We start from the raw sequence: 22,326 nt of genomic DNA, 5'->3' as shown, positions 1-22,326 counted from the left end.
TTTAGAAGATTTGTCATTGGAGATTTATTACATCAAGTTACGTTAAAATCCCTGCTCATACAAGAATTCAATCACTTTCAAATGTTATAATTTCAAACAGTGATTTCAAAAATGATTTATCATTTCCAGGGGGTCTGTAAATACTTACAAGTGTGATCAGATTATTCTCCATCTTACCTTTTACTAAAACCCATCTCCCTTCCTTGTCATGTTTTTCTTTAATTACTTAAAATTAGAGTGAGTTAGATATTAAAAACATCTCTTTTAGCACCACCCTCAAAATAACTATAAAATGTGTTGGTGTCCAAATTGTTTTAGTTTTTCATGCTCTTGCTTGGGCAAGTGTGTTTCTTGTAATAATACGATTTGCACCTGATCTTTCTTCATTTTTGACATGACTCGTCCTGTTTTAATAGGATTAAGTAGGCCATTTACATTTAAGGACTTCACTGACATCAGATTTACAGACCTTATCAAAATGTCCAGTTTCCCCACAGTTATTACACTTAACTCTTGTTGTTGATGTTGATTTACATTTGCATTTTTGAAACATACTCTTGGTGGTGCAGGTTTTTTGGCTAGCATCACTCCCACCTCAAAACGTGCACTTGTTGCACTGCTAGCTTGAACAGAAGCAGTTATTGCGTTGCATTGCAATTGCATTGTTGAGATTTTTCATTGACAAAATTAAATTGATCAAAGAGAAAATCTCTCCCCCTTTGTTTGGAACCCCTACTGTCTCTGAGCCCCTCTCCTCCTCTTAGTCTTCCTTCACTGCTGTATCTTTGGGTGATATTTCGGCACTAGTGAACAAGATGAAACCCTCCTCTTGTATTTGAGAAGTATTTGATGTAATTGGTCCATGGGTTACCAATATGGTGAACCTCTCCCTTTCCACAGGGTTTTTTCCCAATGCATTTAAACATACCATTGTGGAGCCTCTGCTCAAAAAAACAGGCTTAGACCCATCTGACCTCAGTAATTTCAGGCCTATTTCTAAGCTCCCTTTCTTGTCCAAGATCTTGGAGAAGGTGGTGTCTGAGCAGCTGTCTTTGTTCCTGGATCAGAGCGACATCCATGAGAAGTTTCAGTCTAGCTTCCGTAAACATCACTCTACGGAGACAGCTTTATTGAAAGTGTCCAGTGACACCATGATGGGCGCAGTTTCATTGTATCTGCCAATCAAATGAGGTCTGGATCAGCGGATCTGTTGTGTGGAGTCCCTCAAGGTTCTGTTGTGGGTCCATTATTATTTTTGCTGTACTTGATTTCTCTGGGTAAAATCATTCTGAGATTCCCTGATGTTTCTAACCACATTTTCAGCTCTACTGCTTATTTGGGCTCAAGTGAAAAAATATTTCAGAGAAGGGAACTCACTTTTAGTTTCAGTCGAAATGACCACTTCCTCCAATGGAAAAGTAAGCGAGGTTTTGACATTTGGGCTGAAAATGGTCGACAAACAGTGGGAGATTTTTATAGCCCAGATGACAACAACTTATATCCTTTAATGACAATGTTTCGGAATACAAAATAGAATAGAAATAGAAATAGAAAAAATAGAAAGAACTCAACAAAAACAGTCATTATCGATCCCTAAACTAACTGCTCTGGAAGAAACTTTGTTCCTATAAAAGAATCACATATTTAATTTAGTGTATCAACAATGTTTTGATGATGTGGGGGGGGGGGCCCTTCTGTTGGTTTCTTACATATAATGACATCTCTCACATGATAGAAGTACCTGAGGAAGATGTGTCTGAATAAAACAAATTGATGGGAAAAAAAAACATTGTTTTTATATTAACAAGTTCATTGTGTTGCAAAGCCACACTTCTTTAATGCTTATACATCCAGGGGTAAGACTTGAAAAACAGAAGCTAGTGAATTCATTTTTTTTCCTCCATCTTTTACGTGACTTTGACATGCATTATTATTGTCTTTGTTAGTATTTTGCTTTTTATTACCATGTTGTGTTTAACACTGCCAGCAAAAGTTTTTTATTCTGATTCTGATAGTCACGACCCACAGATCAAGTAGTGAAGTGTTTTATTATTTGATAAGTTGTTGAATTAGTTATTGTGGCTGGGTGAATATATTTCGAATAATAAGACAAGAATACGGTTATAATACTTACATTTGGAAAGCTTATGTTGTTTTACCCAACACTTTGATCCATGCAATAGCTTGTGATATAATCTGATTGCAATGAGCTCAAACGCACAGCAGGTGGCATTATGGCTCCAGAACTTGCTTGCGCATCAGTCAGTGTGGCCCAAGAATAAGCGGAGCCTCAGCCTGCAGCTCTTGCCACCCAAAAGACTAACAAAACCTTTATTTGTGGGTCTAGTTTATAATCCCTTGCACCATGGTTAAGATTTTCTAAAAAAAAAAGGAAATCTGTCAATATGTTTTGTTTTTTTTTGCAACAGAATTATGGATGAACAGAGAACATAAGGACGTTAAAAGGGAAAAATAACTAAATATGTGGACACAATGTTTTAAAAAAAAGAAGTTTTAACCTGTATGTTATCTCAATATAAAGCAATAATTTATATTATTCATTACTAGTAATTAAATATGACTACAGGGCTTTTGTTTAGAACCATACACACCAATTTTGGCATTCAAGTATTCATTGCACCTGATAAAAGATTTAAGTGAATATTTAAAAAAAATTACAATATACATGTTTATATATATGATTAAACCTTACAACGTAAAATGAAATGCTTGACGGCCCCTCACAGCCGCCGTATAATACTTGGCCCCTGAGAAATTTTAATTGCCTACCACTTTCTATCCGAAACCATTTAGTTTAATGTCTAGTATTTTAATTGTGAAATGAATCTTCTTTGAAGCTTGAGGATATTTCCTCAGAACTCTTGACTCTCAAAAATCTTGGGACTTTACATAAGGCTTGGATAAATCAAGCTCTCAGAGTTGTTTTGGTTGGAGGTTACTTTTCAAAGTGACATTGAATGTAAGGTAAGGTAAGGTAAGGTAAAACTTTATTGATCCCTCAGGAGGTCTCCTTCGGGAAATTGTTTTTTTCCAATAGCCACAGAAGATACAGCAATTTTTCATAAAAAATAAATACAAATAAAATAAGAACAAGAACATAAAGAGAAAGAACAAGATGACACAATCTAAGTCTAAAGATAAAGACAAATAACATAGATAAAAAAAAAAACAAAGACAAAGGATACAAAGAATAACATAAAACAGAACATCATGATACTTTCACTCCACTCCTGCCCCCGAACTCAGAATTGTACAATTTAATATCCCGAGGAATGAATGAGTCCTTGAGTCTATTTGTTTTGCATCTGGGAAGGAGCATTCGTGCACTCATTCTGCTTCTCTGCTCACTGATGACAGTGTTGTAAAGACATTCAATGTTTTTTTTATTAAAGATTGAAACAAGACATTTATACATACATACATTGGTCCTGTACAAGATTAGATAGATTCAAATAAAGGCCCTCATGATAAAACATAAAAAGACACATAAAATAAATATGAAACATAATAGATCCATATTAATACTCTTACAAAAAAGTTGTTCAACAGCTAAAAAAAAACCCCACAGACAACTGAGATCAATTTAAGATTAGATTTTCCGATACAACAATGACTCGAGTAAATCACATGAATAATTTGCTTTCTCACTTTTAGGTAATAGCAATTTCTTTCTTCCCTAAAAAAACGCAAGACGTTACAATCAAAACAAATGGACCACGCGGGTTCTCCTGCAGCAGTGACGCCACTGAGATCCGCCCACACACTGCTCAAGTAAACATGCAACATTACCGAAGCAGTTGGTGTCGGTCGAGTAACGAGTGTGTCGGCGGTAACTCTCCGCTCCTGGCGGCCCTGCTCGTATTTTTGGGCTTCTGTCTTCAAACCTGCGAATCGCCAGCCAGCGCGATGGAGGGAGAGGCGGAAGTGAAGTCACTTGACAGACCGTCCATGTTATTGTTGTTATTTTTGTAGCCCTGTGATGAGACGCGCTGAGGCGTTCACCACAGGTCGCTCCGAACCGACGCCACCGTCACCCGTGTCGGCACCTCGCAGACCCCGGTACCGCAGCCTCGGCGACGGCCGGGTGGGGGAAAGTGTCGGGACCTGGCTCGGGTGCTCTCCGGCTCCCCAAAACACACGTCGAGCAGCGACCACAACAACGTTCGGCTGGAGTCTGCGTGGAATGTGACGGACGTGTCGCCGCAGACATGAACGGGATCAACAAGAGCCGGTTCGAGGTATGACAGGGAGTGGACCGGCACCGTGTGGGTTGCAGGAGTCGTGACGGTGTCAATGTTTTATGTGTGTTTGACGTGATAGACAGCGAGCGGTGGTTCTCGAGGCAGAGAGTGCAGGACAGTAGGGCAGTGGCTGTCGCCTCAGATGACCGGCTGGGCTGCAGTATGTATGGAACACTCGGACACTCCTGCCTCCCCAAAAAAACTACATAAGGTCTGAGGCGCACAGTCATTCAAAATCTGGGGAACATTTAAGAATGGGGAACACACATTCACTATGAATGAGCTATTTACTTATATCTGTATTCACAGAATATTAGACAATTATCATTGTGTATATTTTCTACCTATAATAGCATGATAATGATGAGTTCAGAGAAGGAAAACCATCATTACTAAGGAAATAGTCATTAATAAATGTAATAACAGGAAATAAATAAGTAATTCAAGATTCACTTTAGTCAAAACTAGCGTCTCTCTATTTACCTCTTATTAGGTGCAAGTACATGAGAATAGTTATTCACCAGACAGACAGACAGACAGACAGACAGATAGACAGATAGATAGATAGATAGATAGATAGATAGATAGATAGATAGATAGATAGATAGATAGATAGATAGATAGATAGATAGATAGATAGATAGATAGATAGATAGATAGATAGATAGATAGATAGATAGATAGATAATGTAAGCAAAAATATACTAGTATTAATAATAATAAAAATAATAATGTCTATTTGTATAGCGCCTTTCTAGACCAGGGTCATCCAAAACATAATTACTCAAAAATATGTATTTGTAGTTAATTAGGATGCTGTCAATGCTTAGATATATGTAATACGAGATTATTGTTTTTTTCCCCCCCAGTATATAAATCATTTTTCGATGTAATAACCGTTCAAATGATTGTGAATTAATTATGAATATGCTGCCACTTTAGAATGGGAAACATATTCACAATTACTAGAATCTATTGTGGAGTCATTAGGAAGCTATCTATACTTTTAGAGAACTTTAAAAGACGCAGTAGTATTAATTAATATGAATTACTTCTCTCATTGTACTAACACCTTATAGGGGGTGAATAGAGAGAAGTTTGTTTATTAAATAACTATTTAATAACTAATTTAATAATTCTTTATTTTCTGTTAATAATCAGTTAATTAAGGTGTTGTTCAACCGTAACTCCTAATTATCATGCTACTAAGGGTAGAATATAGTCACAATAAAAAAGGTGGGAGTTAGTACTTTATAAAGGTTAATAAGAGGCTATTATGCTGTCAATACACACGTGAATAAGTAGCTTATGAATAGTTATGTGTTCCCCATTCTAATGTTTTACCGAAAATAAAACACTAAAAAGCCCACAAATAAGAGATCAGGGGGGGAAATCCCATTCCATACATAGAAAATATATATTAGAAGATCTATCATATTTTTAGCCACTTGACAAATTTGAGGGACACAGGTGCCTTCATGATGTTTTGATGATATGTCCTTAAAGCCTTTACTTAAAGGGTAACGATTTGAGTGATTTGAGTGTCTGTTTGTACAAAACTCTTTTCATTATGATATTTATGATATGGTAATGAAAATACCATTATTGTCTCCGTTCTCGTTTTTGTTCGCTGATATTTGAGACAGGGGGAACTTTATGAAGTAATAACTTCGAAGCATTGTCATGATGAGGGAGCTAGATTGCTAACCTTTTCCAGGACTTACCAGGACCAGCTTAATGTAATATCCCAAGAGTCATTGGCAGACTACCAGCGTTCAACATGGTTAGAGAAAGAAAGAGGTCATTTTCATGACATACAATTAGCTATATACCTACTCATTTTAAAGGTATTGATTGTGTTTTACTGAGTATGTAATCATGCTGTCATTAAGTGAGTTAGCATGACAAGAGTAGATGTGTGTTGCCATGACAACATAGTTCTAAGCTCCTTACATGAAGGCAGCGTATGTTGGACAAGGGCCAGGTTAGTTGCTTAGTTGTTTTACAGAGAGGAATAGACAGTGAGCCGATTGATGAAGATAAACAATTGACCTGATTGTTTACCATAAACAGAACTACATGCGTTTGATGATTTGATATTAGAGCAATGTAGTCAGTGTGCAGCATCAGTAGACGCGAAGAGAAGCTCCTGGCTGGGGAATGCTTCTCTCTGCTGACACAAGGGATGAAGTTAATCAAATGCTAATATGATCAAAGAAATACAGACTGCATTCCAGGGATGGTTTTCAGTTTACTAGTAAAGGTCCCCTTTCTTCTGATGTCATGGCTGAATGATTGTCAATTCCAGCAAAACCTTGGGATCATGTTTATTTTGTTGACATGAGTCTTTGGCCAGACTGTTGACAAAATACAGCATCAAATAAATGTTGCATGAATATTTGCACAACATATTTTTGACGAGAAGTGTCTTTCTCATCTTAATATTTGCCTTGAACTTCCTTCATGTTGCTCATACTAGCTTGAGCTTATACTTTATTTGTTCACTACCTTTTTATTATGGTACATTGCTTCGGACACAAATTCATATCTGATTCACATTTCTTTACTTGTTGAGGTTTATTTCTAAAATAACTCTTCTCTCAATAGCTAAAGAAGGAAAAGTAATGTGATACAGGTCATTGAAATACCTCTTTTGTCTTCTAGATGCCCATGTTTATGTCAAATAAGTTTTACTTACCTTTACACACCTTTCTTTACTTCATCCTTCACTCTATTGCGGAGTTGTTTTCTGTTCAGTTCCTTCCTCACTGCTGTCTCTGTTTGTAATATGCTTCAAAATGAGTTTATGTGTCACAGTGGGGGATCCTCTCATAAGTACCCATCTGTATTTCTGGTTTGGATGTATTCACTGGCGGGCGACCTGTGAATTTGCTGTGAATGTCATCTGAATTGAGGCTTCCTTCTCCTCCCCCACAAAACTCTGCCTCCACACTTTATATTAATTTAGTAAGTGCAGAAGAATGACCTGCTAAAAGGCACACATTTTTAGCTGCATAACACATTATTCATTATTCATTCATCCATTTTGTATCCATTTGTCAAAATGTATATTTGAATTACCTAATCAGCTATCAACCTATGTGTGTTGGTTTTTGAGGGTCAAAAGAAACCAGAGTGCCTATAGAAAACCCCATTATAGCATTGAAAATAAACTGACAGTACTTTAAAAACAGTAAAGAGTCACTCACAACCTTTTGGTTGAGGCTTCATCATCCAATTCACTGTTCTAAAAATGACGAGATGGTCAACATTTCATTTTGGTGTGTCATCATCACTTCCTGCACAGCCCTTTGGTTTACATCCATAATAAAGGTTTGGACTCGGGCGACTGTAATAGCTGGGGTTCTCGATTGCTAATAATAATTGCTCTAGCCGTGTGCCACGAGTCAACTCAGTTCTTTCTTTTTTGAACTTAAGTTCAAAAACTCATCAAAAACTATTGTTGAATGAAGTTAATATGTTTTGTTAAACCATCCAAACTTTAGAATTGAAAGTGTGCTCATCTCTTCACAGGTCTTCTCCAACAGTGATGATGCCCAAATTAATAAAAAGCTCCCAAAAGAACTTCTTCTTAGGTAAGTCCCCATCAAAGTTCATAAGTATCAAGAATGAAAAGAGATAGAAACATAAACAATCACGTGTTACATGTCTGGATTACAAAGCATTCAAAGACTCATTGATATGTTTGAAAAAATTAACAAGAAGTAATGGAAGTAATGTTTTAAATTAAAGGGAAACTAATGTGTTAATTTAAGTTTCTCTTACACTGATCTGTGACCTCTATCGTACTCATCGTCTGTTTGTATAAACTCTCTTTTATTTAAAATAATTATATATGCTTAAACCTAACCCATCTTTAATGCGTTCCTAAAAAGAGAAACAACAACTGCTGAATATCAGACTTTTTTAAGCAACTATATATATTAATAAACAGCAAAAATAGTTTTATGTGGATACATGATTTGCAGGTGTTGTAGGATATTGTTTTTTGTATTAATTCAGAGTCTTGTGATGCTGCAAGAATTGAAAACTGGTTAGCACATTGATGTCTCCAGTTTGGTCTTTCAGAAGCAAGCCCAGATCTTAAGGTGTAAGTTTGGTAAAGTAAGCTAAGGTCCCCAGACTGCTAGTGGTGACATTGAAGGTGTTTTTTGAGTAACAGATGATGTGGCTTCTTCCAGGATAATGTTTATGCACACAGGTTAAGCATCTAATTTAATCAAAGATTGTAAAACGGAGCTGAGTCCAAGATCCAAATTAAGGATTAACCCATCACTGACATCCCGTCATCTGCAAAAATCTATATCAGTTCTCTTCAAAAACAAATGGATACTTATTTTGTAAATAGAGTACTCGTATGGCTTTTCATGTTGCTCTTATTAGTTTGCATTAATAAAGCAACTTGTTTAGAAGCAAGTCTGTTAAATTGTTGTATTTATTGAGAAATTTGGTGACCTAAAGACCGATTTTCCCCATAAAACCAACATGTCTGCTGCATTCTACCAGCCAGATGAAGCTTGTTGTTGTGACCAGGTTGAAGTCATACAGGTCTACAAAAACACCATTGAAAATGTGTCTGTGGGTATGTGTGTGTGTGTGCAGATATGTGTGTGTGTGTGTGAGCGTGCTATAAATAGCCCTGCTGGTAGGGAATTCCGCAGTGCTGTTATCGAGCGATACTCCAGCTGTGTACCGCAGAGACAACTACTGCTGCAACTACTATAGGCACAGATTCACTGTTGAATGTTAATGCATGAACTCAGATAACTTGCTGGTGAGACATTGAGTCATTACGGTCACCATTAGAGAGTGGATAGATTGAAAAGCATTTTTAAGGGTTATAGAATAATTTCATGCTGACCACTAAAATAATTATTTTCTATTGTGATACGGAATTGACGGTAAATATCTATTGCTTTGACAAAAGAACGTTGTCACACCGTGGTGAGGACACTTGCCCCTCCCTCACCTGTCTTTCACCCCCAATCATGATTGCTTCTGCTTGTTCCCCTTTACCCACTATATTTAAATAGTCTTTGTCTTCCCTGTCATGTACCAGAGTATTGTTTGTTCACCCCAGACTGCATTCAAGCCTTGTCAAAGCCACAGCATTGATCGACATCATAAGCCTGTTTGTTCCAAGCGAAGAGTGATATGTTGTTTTTGGATTTTATTTTTTAGCTTTTGTTCATTCTTTAGCAGTTTGTTTTCATCAATTTTTTCATAGCGCCTCCATTTTTCTGGAGTCAATTTTTGTTTTGCTTTGATTTTCTAATAAGTAAAGTTCTACATCTTTGGAGCTCGCCCTCTAACTGCTTCGCTATTGCTATTGGTTCACCAAAAAGGCCACATTTTAGACTTCGTTTTTCCACCTTGTGGTCCTCCTCCGCTATTTCAGTCAGACCTCAATCCATGTAGGCTCTTTATGAAAGTGATTGATGTAATTGTCCCCTGGGTTACCGAAATGGTAAACCTCTCCCTTTCCACAGGGGTTTTTCCCAATGCATTGCCATTGTGGAGCCTCTACTCAAAAAGCAAGGCTTAGACCCGACTAACCTCAGTAATTTAAGGCCTATTTCTAAGCTCCCTTTCTTTTCCAAGATCTTGGAGAAGGTGGTGTCTGAACTTTGGTGACTTAGGCCAGTCTGTCAAACTGAGCCTGAGAAACCTGGGTGTCTCGCCTGCTCGAGTAGAAGAACTCTCATTTCTCCGATCTTTAAAACTCTTCACCGGCTGCCAGTGAAGGGTCAACTTTAAAATTCTGGTTCTTACTTTCAGAGCTATTCATGGTCAGGCTCAGATCAGTGATCTGATCCAGCCTTACACCCCAGCTCGGGCTCTGAGGTCTGTTGATGAGAATCTACTGATGGTTCCTCGCACACACTTAGTATATAGTTTTAATTGTGTATTGTTTTTGATTATTACTTACTTACTTACTTATCATCAAGGCCATGCTTGTCTCCGAGAAAGCTCAATGAACAAGCCGCCTGGCTGGGTGCAGCCCACTTCCTATTAGAGGGTGGGGAATACCCAACTTTCAGTTGTTTTTTTTCTGAGGAATAAAGCCTGCCTTATCACCTTCTGTGCGTCCAAGTCCTGTTTTGAGTGGACTAGCCTAGCCTGACAAATGTTGCTCTCTAGAAACCTTCTTTGTAGGACAAATATGTAACTGTGTATATATTCGTGTTGGTGTAAGTTTAAATGGAAGAGGAACATTGATGGGACATGAAGCATTATCGGTTGGATGCTGTTGAAGAAAAAGTGAAATAAGAAGTTATTTTCTGTTCTTACCAGCCAAGAACCTCATCAACCATTACTAGTTCATAGGAATGTATCTCAAAATGAGATATATTCAAATATATATTTCGATATACTGTAACAGTAGGTTTTTCTTAGCAAAGATATTTTTGTAAAAATACACAGGGATTTACTCTGCCTTCATGAATGAGACCCATTGTATTTATACTTACCTTTGTATGTCCTGTGATGTTTGTTTCTGCTTCCTGATGTGACTCAGCTCAGAGCAATATAACTTTGGGCTATGCAATATTCAAAACATTATTTATTTATTCTATTTATACTATATTGCACTATTTTGAACCTATTAATATTATTATTTATACTTTTATATACATTCATTCCATGCAATATTTAAACCGTTATTTTTTAATTCTGTTAATACTATATTAAACTGTTTTTAACTTTTTACTATTTATATTTATACTTTTTTATATACATTCACCCTATGCTGTGTTTTAAATGGTTGCCAAGCAACAAAATTTCATTGCCAGGTTCACTGCTGTGTTTTTCTATGCAATGACAATAAAAGAAAGTCTAAAGCCTGAAGTGTAAAGCTGTACCAGTATTGTAATCTGTGTAAGGTGTACGTTGTAGAGGGTCCAGCACTGCCTACAGGGTCATAGGTGATGTCATTCAGCCTCACATAATGTTGTCTATCAGTAGGGATGTCTGATATCTAGGAGACCACACAGGGGTAATAGTTGCACTTAAGGGGCTAAATCAGACCAGGGCAAAGTGCGGCCCTTCCACTGTATTTATACGGCCCTCGTAATGTCAAAGTATGATCATGTATAAATGGTTCTAATGCATTAAAAAGTGTATTTTGTATTTATTATTAGTTTACATTTTCACATAACACTTATTTACCTTTTCCCTCCTCTTTCTCTGTAATTTTGTGAGTGTATATTAATCCCTAAAAATAATTTTAAAAGTTGGTTAAAGAAATGTTTTGAAAGAAACTCATATATGCAAGAATAAAATTGCATCTTATTTATCTTAATAAATGTCACGGCCTAATGAGAAATGTCTTCTTTTTTTTAGGGATTTTATCGTCTTTATTTTTGCCCCTAAAAACATTCACAAAATTTAATGTGGCCCTTGAAGAATTATAATTGCCCACCGCTAAATGATGTTAAAGGTGAGGGATTATGCAGGAACAGGATCCTAACTGAACCGCTTCCAAAATCCAGGTGGGATTAGGAGAAAATGGTGGATGTCTATCCTAAACGTGGGGCCAGGTACTAAATAGTCGCAGCTCCAGTGTCTTAGTCACAGTGATGTCACTGCCAACAGTCTGTTATCGTTTAGCTCGCTGGTTCTGTTTTGGGACGGACATGGATCAGTGTCCATTTTTTTGTATATCTGGCTACTACCCTCCCTTTCCTTTCATTGCATGGCAATCGTGTACAGAGTCTATTTTAGCAACTGTTGGTTATTCACTCACAATGATTTAAGAAGCACTGACTCAGTGCCCACAATCACCCAAAATTCCTGTTTGACAGGGGTTACCATAGCAACCAGTCTTGACATCGGGCTAACACTGTGGGTTGGTCAGGCTTGAAGAACAAGAAATATATGATTGACTGTAGACCACAATGTTCATCTATTAGTCATACAACACTGTTTTTTGTAATCCAGCCATATTGCTTACTAGTTCTCCTTTCAGTTCACCGACCTGTTTGCGAGATACTTCTCACTTCTCAAAATGATTGTCCTCTTTGTAGTCAGAGACATAAACTGTGTAAGAATTTTTTGAGCTTAAAGGAAGCGGTGGACCCAGAATGAAGTATTTCTTTCTTTAGGAAAGTTAAAGTCTTTAATATGAGTTTAAAAGTAATCGAACATGCAAATATCCCAAAAGAGGTCAATCCAAAACGTGGTGATCGCGACAAATATATCTAAACACGAACGTAAAAAAATGGGATAAGAGGAGGCTCGTGGGGTCACTGAGGAGCGTTCATTACTGCCAAAACTTTGTAGGAAAGTGGCCAGAATAGGCGTTAACGTGGGCGGCCATTAGAGATCAGATTATGATAAGTATTTTTGGCACATTGGCTGAGGAGATACTTATAATCCAAATGTTAGTTGATGGCTTTTTTCTGATCTTATTTTTGGTTATTTCACATTATCCATTTTCACTGATAATTCTGGATGATCATTTATGAATATATTTGTTCAGCAACTTTCGATTGGGTTGATTTAAAGAGAATACAGGTTGGCTGAGGTATCAAGGTATCGTGACCCGAGTTGTATTTGAACTTCTTTGGCACCGTGTCAAGCATTTTCAACCTGAACAGTTTCCGCTTAAAGATCAGGGCAACTATGAAGTATTTATTCCTTCTCTGCAAATGTTTTTTTTTTTGCGCAGCGATATACTTTGTGCAATGAGAGGTGTTACCTATTTGAATGCCACACTTTACACATTAGCAGATGAATGGCTTCCTTTTGCCAAATCCTTTGTTCTCACCAATAAGCATCAAAAGATAATTTCCATTTTAATATGTTTGTGTTATTTAACATCTGTTTCATTGTGTGCCCCTTCCTCTAGAATATTCTCCTATTTGGATGTGGTTACACTCTGTAGGTGTGCACAAGTGTCCAAGGTAAGCAAATACTGTTTCACCACACATCATCTTCATGCATGTGTGTTGAACCCATGGCCCTGAGGCCAAATCTGTCCTACCAATTTTTTTTATGTGGAACCTTGTTTTCTAAAATATTCTGTCCCCATTTATGATTGAATTTGACAGCCTCCTCTAGGTGAGACACTGTACCCCTCATTTAATGTGTCTAGTATCCCTAGCACTCTAATTCATAACGCCCATCTTTGTTTAAAGAAGTTTTTAATGTCACATTATCTTTCCTTACACTGTTTTTTAAGTCTAATGAAACTTAAAGACATACAGAGTTCATACTATATGAAAAGAACAACTCTTTACAAACTCTTTTAGGTTGGGTGTTCATATTTTCAATATTCATTTTCTAATTAATCTATAGGTAAAACAGGTTTACAAGTTAGCCATGTGCCTTTACTCCTCAATCAATGTCCCCATTTGTTCTTTGTTGTGTATTTATAGACAATGGGACATCCTCTTTGTGACATGTACACACAAATAATAGTTGTACTTAGTACACACAGTAACCAGTCACAGAGAAATGCAGGTGAATTTGTGAAAAACACGTTTCATAACATCTAGACAGTCAAGTTACACCAAATCTCATCTTAAACATGAACACGTTGACTCCCAGGCGTGGAATGTCCTGGCACTGGATGGCAGTAACTGGCAGAAGATTGACCTGTTCAACTTCCAGACAGACATAGAGGTGAGAATTTGTATTAATTTTAATTTGAGTCCTATTTGTGTTTGCGTTAGTTGCCCTAATTGAGCCGCAAACCTGAAGCTAGTTATTAGTATGGCTACTGTATTGCTACTGATGCTTACTCTATTGCAACATGTTTTTCTTTTTTTAGGGCCGCGTGGTGGAAAACATATCAAAGCGCTGTGGCGGCTTCCTCAGGCAGCTGAGCCTCCGTGGCTGCCTTAGTGTGGGGGACGCCTCCATGAAGTAAGAACTCCTTCAAGCTGTTTTCATCAGAAGCTTTTTAATTGCTTAGCAGGTATTTTCTCTTACATGAGGCGATTACTGTTAATTTCTCCTTAGAGAATAAGTCACATATAAGCGTAGTAAAACACTCTCTAATATGATTAAATAAACATGCTTGAACACACTCTTAACTGGGGATCCCATTTAATGTAGGCATTATGTTCATTTGCCGACCTTAAAATAAAAAAAGGAAAATAAAATAGCATTACCAGCAAAGAACAATAAATGCTGTACCAGCAAGATCTCTGGGCTGTTTACTTGTTTTGTTTTTTTAAACTTGACCTGAAACAATTGTCATGTGTCATGAGTCACATGCTGGTGTTATTTCAGAGAAAATCCAGTCATCTATTTAAAAACAATCCGACCTCCAGATAGTAAACACACAACTGAAATTATTTAATTCTTTTTTTCTATCCAGCGCAAGCTGAACTGATTCTGGTCCAGTGGTTGGGGACCACTGCTGTTAACTAACAACTTAATAACGGCTAACTATCGAAGCTTTATAGTAAATACAAGGTCCAGTGATCTGTATTTTCCAACCAGTGATCTCTGAGTATGGGCAAATGTTTGTGGGTGATTGACTTTATAATCTTAATCTCTTGTTGCACAATTTAACAGATGACCTCCAGTGGGTGACTTCCTCCACCCTCTTTTTCTTAGGACATTTGCTCAGAACTGCAGAAACATCGAAGTGTTGAACTTGAATGGCTGCACCAAGATCACAGACAGCACCTGCCTTAGCCTGAGCAAGTTTTGCTCCAAACTAAAACAGCTGGACCTCACGTCCTGCGTGTCCATCACCAACCACTCACTCAAGGCCCTCAGGTGACACCTGTTCTTTGATTCAATCTGAGACCTCACTGATTTTCCCATTTAAAGCTTTGTGTTACATTACATCGTTGTTTAACCTGTGTGTCTTTATTTAGTGACGGCTGCAGAATGTTGGAGACGCTGAACCTCTCGTGGTGTGATCAGATCACTCGTGATGGAATTGAAGCTCTTGCCAGAGGCTGCGCGGTTTTACGAGTGCTGTTCCTCAGAGGCTGTACACAGGTGTCTACACAATATAACATCTTTACACAACATATCACTGTTGCGCTTCAATATATGACTGGTCCTCCTTTTTAAGTCACAGTAGGCAAGTTTAGAAAAATGGCTGACTCGGTTCTTATCATCCCAGGAACAGTGTTCTGCCAGGTTTGCCAGGCTACAACCACACACCCTTGCTGAGCAGCCTGTGATTGGTCAATCTTCCTTGGCCAGGTTAAGATTTTCGCTAACCCGTAATAAAGAAAAGTATGGAGATGTAGGGAAGACTATCTTTCTCAGATCACTTGTGGTTAGGAGGTAGAGAAGAGGGGATGCAAGGAGAAGGGGAAACGAGGAGAAGAGAGAACAGTCTAGAGCAGAGGCAACAGGGTCCATAATCCAGAGGAGAGGAATCGGGATCTATTGACACTGTATTGAAGACGTCCTGTATCCTGATCACATGCTCTGGGGTTGCTGATCGAATACTTGGGCTCCAGGGGAGATGGAAAGTAAGAGGGTCGAGTTAGGTTGTATGAAAAACTAAAGCAAAACCACACCTTATCTATCGCTGCTTGTTTGTGGTTTTGTCTTTTTATCTATATTTAGTCAAATTAATGTCCATCTGTGTCATCTTTATTTGTAACTTGAGTGTTTGGTGTGTTTGAGTGAGGCCAAAGGTGATTTAGATGTTAATTTATTCAATGTAAAATCACTGAAAAAAACCCTTTTTTCCTAACTTAAATGACATTTGCACAAACCTTGGATAGGCAAATTGAAGTCAGTTAGGACTGTTTTAATGGTGATCTCAACATTTATGTACATGTATTGACAAAAACAATCAGGAACTACTCTTTCCTAATTCACACTAGTAACAAAGTGAACCGCACCTGTTTTTGTTCTGCCACAGCTGGACGACGGAGCGTTGAAGCACCTTCAGAAACACTGCCCGGAACTCACAACCATCAATATGCAGTCCTGCACGGTGGGGCGAGTCTTTCCACTAGAGCATGCAGTACAATCAGTGTACACCAATCATCAATCTATGTGTTTGTGTGTCCTACAGCAAATCACAGATGAAGGCCTTGTTAGTTTAGGTCGTGGATGCCACAAACTACAAATCCTATGCGTGTCTGGCTGCAGCAACATCACTGATGCCTCCCTGACTGCACTAGGACTCAACTGCCCTAAACTAAAGTGAGAAACACACACACGCCCACACACATGTTATGAGTGACAGCGTACCACTGATGAAATGTTGTCTTGTCATAAAATGTCAAATTTAAGTGAATTCAGTGGTTTCAGGGAGACCAGGACATTCCTACCAGCTACTGTTAATCTCTTCCCTGGAGGCTCTGAGTCGCTCTCAGGACAGCTGAGAGACATAGTTGTATGATGAGTTGGAGTGCAACATCTTTTAGAGTTACCACTTAACAATAATCAAACTCTTGGCATGAATGGTGTAACACAGGACAGCAAGAGTAATAACAGTAAGAGAAGAAATTATCTGCTTCCAGTGCAATCCAAAATTTAAACTCTAAATGTGAAAATGATTAATTATCAGTTAACCTTTTCACAACTATTTGATGCCATAGGAAACATAATCTTGGTAGATTCCAACATTTTTTCATGTCTGTTTTCGTGTTATTTTAGGATCTTAGAGGCTGCCCGATGCTCCCATGTGACAGACGCTGGTTTCTCAGTCCTTGCCCGGGTAAGTTTTATCACAGGTCCCCTTTTCTATGGAATTATGACAAATATTTAGTTTTTCAAACTATTAACAGGATTTGTGACCTTTTGCAGAACTGTCATGAGCTTGAGAAAATGGACCTTGAAGAATGTGTTTTGGTAAGATTTCTCTAATCGGATTGTGTAAGAATGATGATTGTAAAAGGTTTATTTTAGTTGGTGGATTTGCCTCAGCGCAGCTTTATATAAATTATCCAAATGTGTAAAACAGGGTTTTAGGGCCGGGATTACCAGCCACAGTTTCCTCCTTTTCATCTCAGCCATAAAATTTATGACAGTCTGTAAATCAAGAAGAAAGTGAAGGACGACGACAGTGGCAAATGGTACATTGATCTTTTTGCATGTGTCGAGTATGCCGCTTCTCTAGAGAGGGAAGACATGCACCCATTAGCTTTAGTTGTCTTGGTCATGTGTTTGCAGCTCGAGTGGCCATCATAAACCGAGGTTGTGCATTCAAGATCGCTCAGTTAAGACGCGTCGCTCCTCTGCGCTTGTGATCCCTTTACACTACATTAGACGTCAGCTCTGTGCTCTTCCTCCGACACACTTCTCTATGCCACCTCGTCCCTAACTAGCTCCAGTGACAAAGGAAGGAAACGGAGAAGATCCTGGATATGAAGGGGATTAAAAGAAGGGATAGGTGCTCATGCGATTCAAGCCTGAGGTTTTCCATGCAAGATCTTGCATTTATCTCCCAGATGCTGATCATGTGTCCTCGTGGGAAGATTCAGGTGAGTCCAGAACACACGAGGACACTGTCTAATGGTCTGGGAGATGGAGGTGCTGCACTTGTGGCGCCCTTTCGTCGCCAGCCTGCTCAGGGACAGCCATGGATGCCAGCCATGAAGCAACCAGATTTTCCCCTTTTTTTTGGTTGGAGTTGCATGATTTTACTTTAGTCCATATGGAAGACGAAACCAGGGCTACAGGCTCATTTTTGCAAGTTGACCCCCGGTGTGTTGTTGCCAAGCGAGTTGGATAAGGAAAAACAATCTTGTCTGAGAAACCAATTTTCCACTCAGCTTCAAAAGGAGCTGGTTCTGACTGCAGATGCGATGAGCGACTTCTATTCACGGTACTTTACTCAAAAGAAGACTGGAGGTTGTACATCTCAGCTACATGGACAGCCGCTATTTTGTTGGTTGACGGTCAAACGCCAGATTGAGGGTGTGCTCCTAGAGTACTAGATGACGTCAATCGATACTGGTTCCAATAGTTAGGTGGCATCCGCAGTTTCTGCCTTTTTCCGAGGACAACCAGGTGTTTCAGTACACATAGCTCGTCTACTCAAAGGCACCCAAGACCTTCACGGAGTGCGTTGATTCGGCCTTGACCTTTCTGGACGACTGGTTGATCCTAACCAGGTCGGAAACAGAGAGTTGAACAAAGAAAGTGTTAAACCCCATTGCCACTTCTCGTTTAACTTTATCAAGGGCATTCAGTCCAGCAGTTAGTGTGCCTTTGGGTGCTGCTGAACATAGAGGAGAGATATGCGTCCCTCCCAGACGTAGATGACGGTCAGGAGCCTTTGGATCACTCCCTCGGTTTTATGTAGATGTGAGGTCCCTGTACCTCAGCTCTGGTTCCGGTGGTGCTGTTGTCACCTGAGCTTCCGCAGAAGGTGGCGTTGAAATATTTCTTTCCTCTTCTGTTACAGATAATCTTGAAATAATATAAATAAATTGTCTTGTGATGAATCACTAGTATCTGAGAATCACTGTTTCATGATACCATCATTATCATGTACAAAATTGTATTGCTGTGTGGGGTTCAACAGATTTTACAAATACAAGTATAAACATGTAGTTTTTTGCATGTTCTTTTCATGCATTTCTAAAGGTTAAGCAACAATAATAGTCCCATATGTTTGTCCTGCAGGTAACAGATAACACACTTGTCCAGCTATCCATCCACTGTCCTCTATTGCAAGCACTGGTAAGAACTTCTTCTGCCATCCGGTTCAAACTTCCCGAAGAAGATCCTTTTTGTTGTGTCAGCAGCAATGTTCTTATCTCTGTCTGCTGGACAGTCGCTTTCCCACTGTGAGCTGATCACAGATGATGGCATCAGAGCTTTAAGCAGCAGCACATGTGGTCAAGAGCGCCTCACTGTGGTAGAGCTGGATAACTGCCCCCTCATCACTGACGTCACCCTCGAGCACCTGAAGAGCTGCCGTCACCTGGAGCGCATCGAGCTGTACGACTGCCAGCAAGTCACCAGAGCTGGTATCAAGCGCATTCGAGTGAGTAGGCATGTTTTTTTACTGACTCCCAAATCCTTGGCGTTGTTTTTTCATCAATAAAAAAAACTAAAAAGCGCTAGTTAACAAATACATTAATTGCCATAAACCGGTGGAGGACAATGTTCATCAAATAAAGAAGTGTAGATGCATCCTGTTGACCTAGCAGACATGGCTTAAAAAGAGAGGGAAAAGGGTTTTAGGTGGAGATCGAAAATGTATTTTGTTCTGTATGTAGAGGAGTTAAGAAAATATATTTAATTCTCTTCAGTTTGTATTGGAGTTGTGACAGGGGCAGGCAGAGTGCAGGTCTGCCATTTATCATTAATCCTGACATCGCTACTCTATCAGACGATAAATATATAGCAGATCCAATGGATCCCTAAAAGACAAACCGCTGTAGCTAAAAAGGGGTTTGGAAGTTTGTGATCAGTGAGCTAACATCTGGCATGTAGTGGACGAAGACTCGACTGGTTCTAGAGTGAATATTCAATGTCTAACTAACACTACCTGTTAATCTTACCTCTGTGGAACATAAAATATATCTCAGGTGAGACATAAATGATTAATGTTGATTAATTAATTCACAGTCATCATGTAGAAATAATGTGTAATCTATTGATTCGATTTAAATAGATAATTCACAATCATGAACATAATCGGGATCTCAGACCTGCTTACTGCCCATATGTTAACTCTTTATCTTTTGTTAAATTCCTATCATGTTTTCAAAGGCATCTTCAAATGTTTGCATAAAAGAGTGATAATATGAATTTAAATGTACATTAACAAAAGTGAAAAGGTTGAATCAAGTACATTCTTGAATGTATACAAACACGACAAACATATAAAACAGTGGTTTACATCCTCAAGATTTAAGTAAAAACTGAATCTGTGTGCTGATTGAAGTTCTACATATCTAGGTAAAAGCTTGAACTTTGACATTGCAACAGATTTTTTGCATATGTTTAATACATTAACATCAATGCATTAATCAAATACATAGGATACAAGTCATTATTTCATCAATTCCTGTAGTGAATTTGTATCTATTCAACAAATATACATTAATTAACACAAAAATGTTAGCTCTAAAAAATTTTTTTCATAGGTTACGTTTAGAAGTGAAACAGCAATAAAGAAATATTTCTAGACGTGACATGTGATTTTTATCATGTGTTCTGTTTTTCCATTTTCTCTAAAGTCCACATTACTCTTTCCCACACAGGCTCATCTCCCGGAGATCAAAGTTCACGCCTACTTTGCACCGGTAACTCCGCCTCCCTCAGTTCATGGAGGAGGCCAGCGCTTGTGCCGTTGCTGCATCATCCTCTGACAGTGGAGGGCCAGAGGTGGACACCTCTGCCTGCAGGTTCTACTGCTTTAACTTGGAGTTAACAGACAGTACAGTGGACGGTGTGGCATTCGTTGCCCCTGGATGTTGATTAATACAGTAACTGACCCTTTCTGCTCTCCAATCAGTTTCGTCCACATTTCCATGTGAAATTATGGAATGAGTTTCCTTCTCCATATCTCTCTCTCTCTGTCTGGCCAGACTGAAGGATTTGAAATGCTTTCAATTAGAAAAGAAAAGAGGATTCTGCTTTCCAGTGCGACGGGACACAGTAGGGACAGAACGGAAAACAAATGAAGGTCCACCTGAAAGCTGTGTTAGTGTTAAAAGTCTCGACATAAGACTTCCCACAGTATTCCTCAATGAAAAGAACAGAGAACAGAGGACAACATTCCTATCAGGCAGCTATCAGGCGGTGCCAAAATGGAAGCTTCTTATTTGAATGGACACAAAATAGACAGTTTGGTCCCTCTGTTGGGACTGTGTGGGGACTTGTGTTGGGTTTCTGGTAATCTTCTAACAATGATAGTGAAGCTATTGCTGTGCTTGAACGTAAAATATATGTTAGAAGACAGAGGTTCAATGTGGAGTGTCATGAAGAGTTAATTTTCTTTCTTTTAATACATTGGGAAACTAATTTAAATTATAATTGTTCCATACTTGAAAATGAAAGTTCAACATGAAGCTTTAATATACATTCAAATATATAGGAATTTGATTAAATGCTATTTGGGACTTCTACTGTAGGATGTAGATCAGCCAACATTTTCTACATCTATTGTAGATCCAGTCCATGCTTTACTGTCCAAAGCTTTTTTATGTGAGAAGAAAATGCACAGTAATTGTAAAAAGAGTATTATGGAGCCTGTGGTGTCTGGGTGTTGATGTCAACCTGATCCAATCCTGTCAGCAGCTCTGCTACATCTCCCAAGCATTATTTACATCCTGGCATTGCCTAGTGATGGCAGACTTGTTTACTGTGGAATAGAATTGTTAACCTTACTGGATCTGGTTGTTAAAATGCTTCTTATTACTAATTATTGGATCAATAATCAGATCAAATGCTTAACATGGAAGAATAGTTAACGATTTTGAAAGACAAAGCAAATTTCTTAATCGCACATTTGGTAGGATCAAACCTCCTTGTCATACATTATTTAATTAGAAGAATTTGACTGATATTTAAACAGGAATCTGTATAAATAATATGCAAATAAATTCTCCCAGTGCGGCAGCAGCAAACGAAGCAAGGCACAACATACAAATGTTGGCAATTGTATCGTTTTTATCTATACAGCCATGTAGGTGGAGGTTCAACAGCTAACGTTGCACACCGTTGCATGTAGAAACTTGAAAAGAATACAAAATACTGTAAAGAATCTGTGAAGACAAGAGGAATGTTTTGTTCATCAATAATGGTTTGCCAGACTTTCAGACAGATGTTGAAATAATGTTTTAAAGGTTTAAACCTTCCCAGACAAAAGAAAACTAGCTATTTCATGTTGAACATGCAGTAATGCAAAGGATGTGTATACTGAGAAAAAAAAAGTTAATATTTTCATTTTAAAACTTTTTCTTCCAAGCTAAGTGCAGGAGGTCGCTAGCTAGAGAGATTGATGGGATCTTAAGGGTTCAGATAAGGATTAGGTGAAGAAAAAAAATATGACTGCCTGTGACAATAACTCACTTTCAATGTCAAATGTTTCAAGCCTTTTTGAGGAAATGAAGAGAAAAGGGTGAATAAATGCATCTTCTGTGTCTTATTTCTT

General features: G+C 38.4%; 1 protein-coding gene across 1 annotated transcript; it reads left to right on the top strand.

The window, feature by feature from the left end:
• The first annotated feature begins 3,819 nt into the window (after positions 1-3,819).
• fbxl2 (F-box and leucine-rich repeat protein 2) lies at positions 3,820-22,320 on the top strand. The gene is made up of 14 exons (XM_087787894.1): positions 3,820-4,259; positions 7,797-7,858; positions 13,132-13,186; positions 13,833-13,907; positions 14,056-14,150; positions 14,850-15,014; positions 15,116-15,242; positions 16,126-16,200; positions 16,282-16,412; positions 16,869-16,929; positions 17,019-17,063; positions 18,843-18,899; positions 18,994-19,206; positions 20,432-22,320. Exons 1-14 carry the CDS (start codon positions 4,230-4,232, stop codon positions 20,537-20,539), a joined length of 1,299 nt encoding a protein of 432 aa, XP_087644020.1. The 5' UTR covers positions 3,820-4,229; the 3' UTR covers positions 20,540-22,320.
• Positions 22,321-22,326: the final 6 nt, after the last annotated feature.

Source organism: Callionymus lyra, chromosome 3 (genome assembly GCF_982586985.1).
Source record: "Callionymus lyra chromosome 3, fCalLyr1.hap1.1, whole genome shotgun sequence".
In the NCBI taxonomy this organism is placed as follows: domain Eukaryota; kingdom Metazoa; phylum Chordata; class Actinopteri; order Syngnathiformes; family Callionymidae; genus Callionymus; species Callionymus lyra.
The sequence above is the reverse complement of the archived record's forward strand: the minus strand, read 5'-3'. Positions and strand labels throughout refer to the sequence as shown.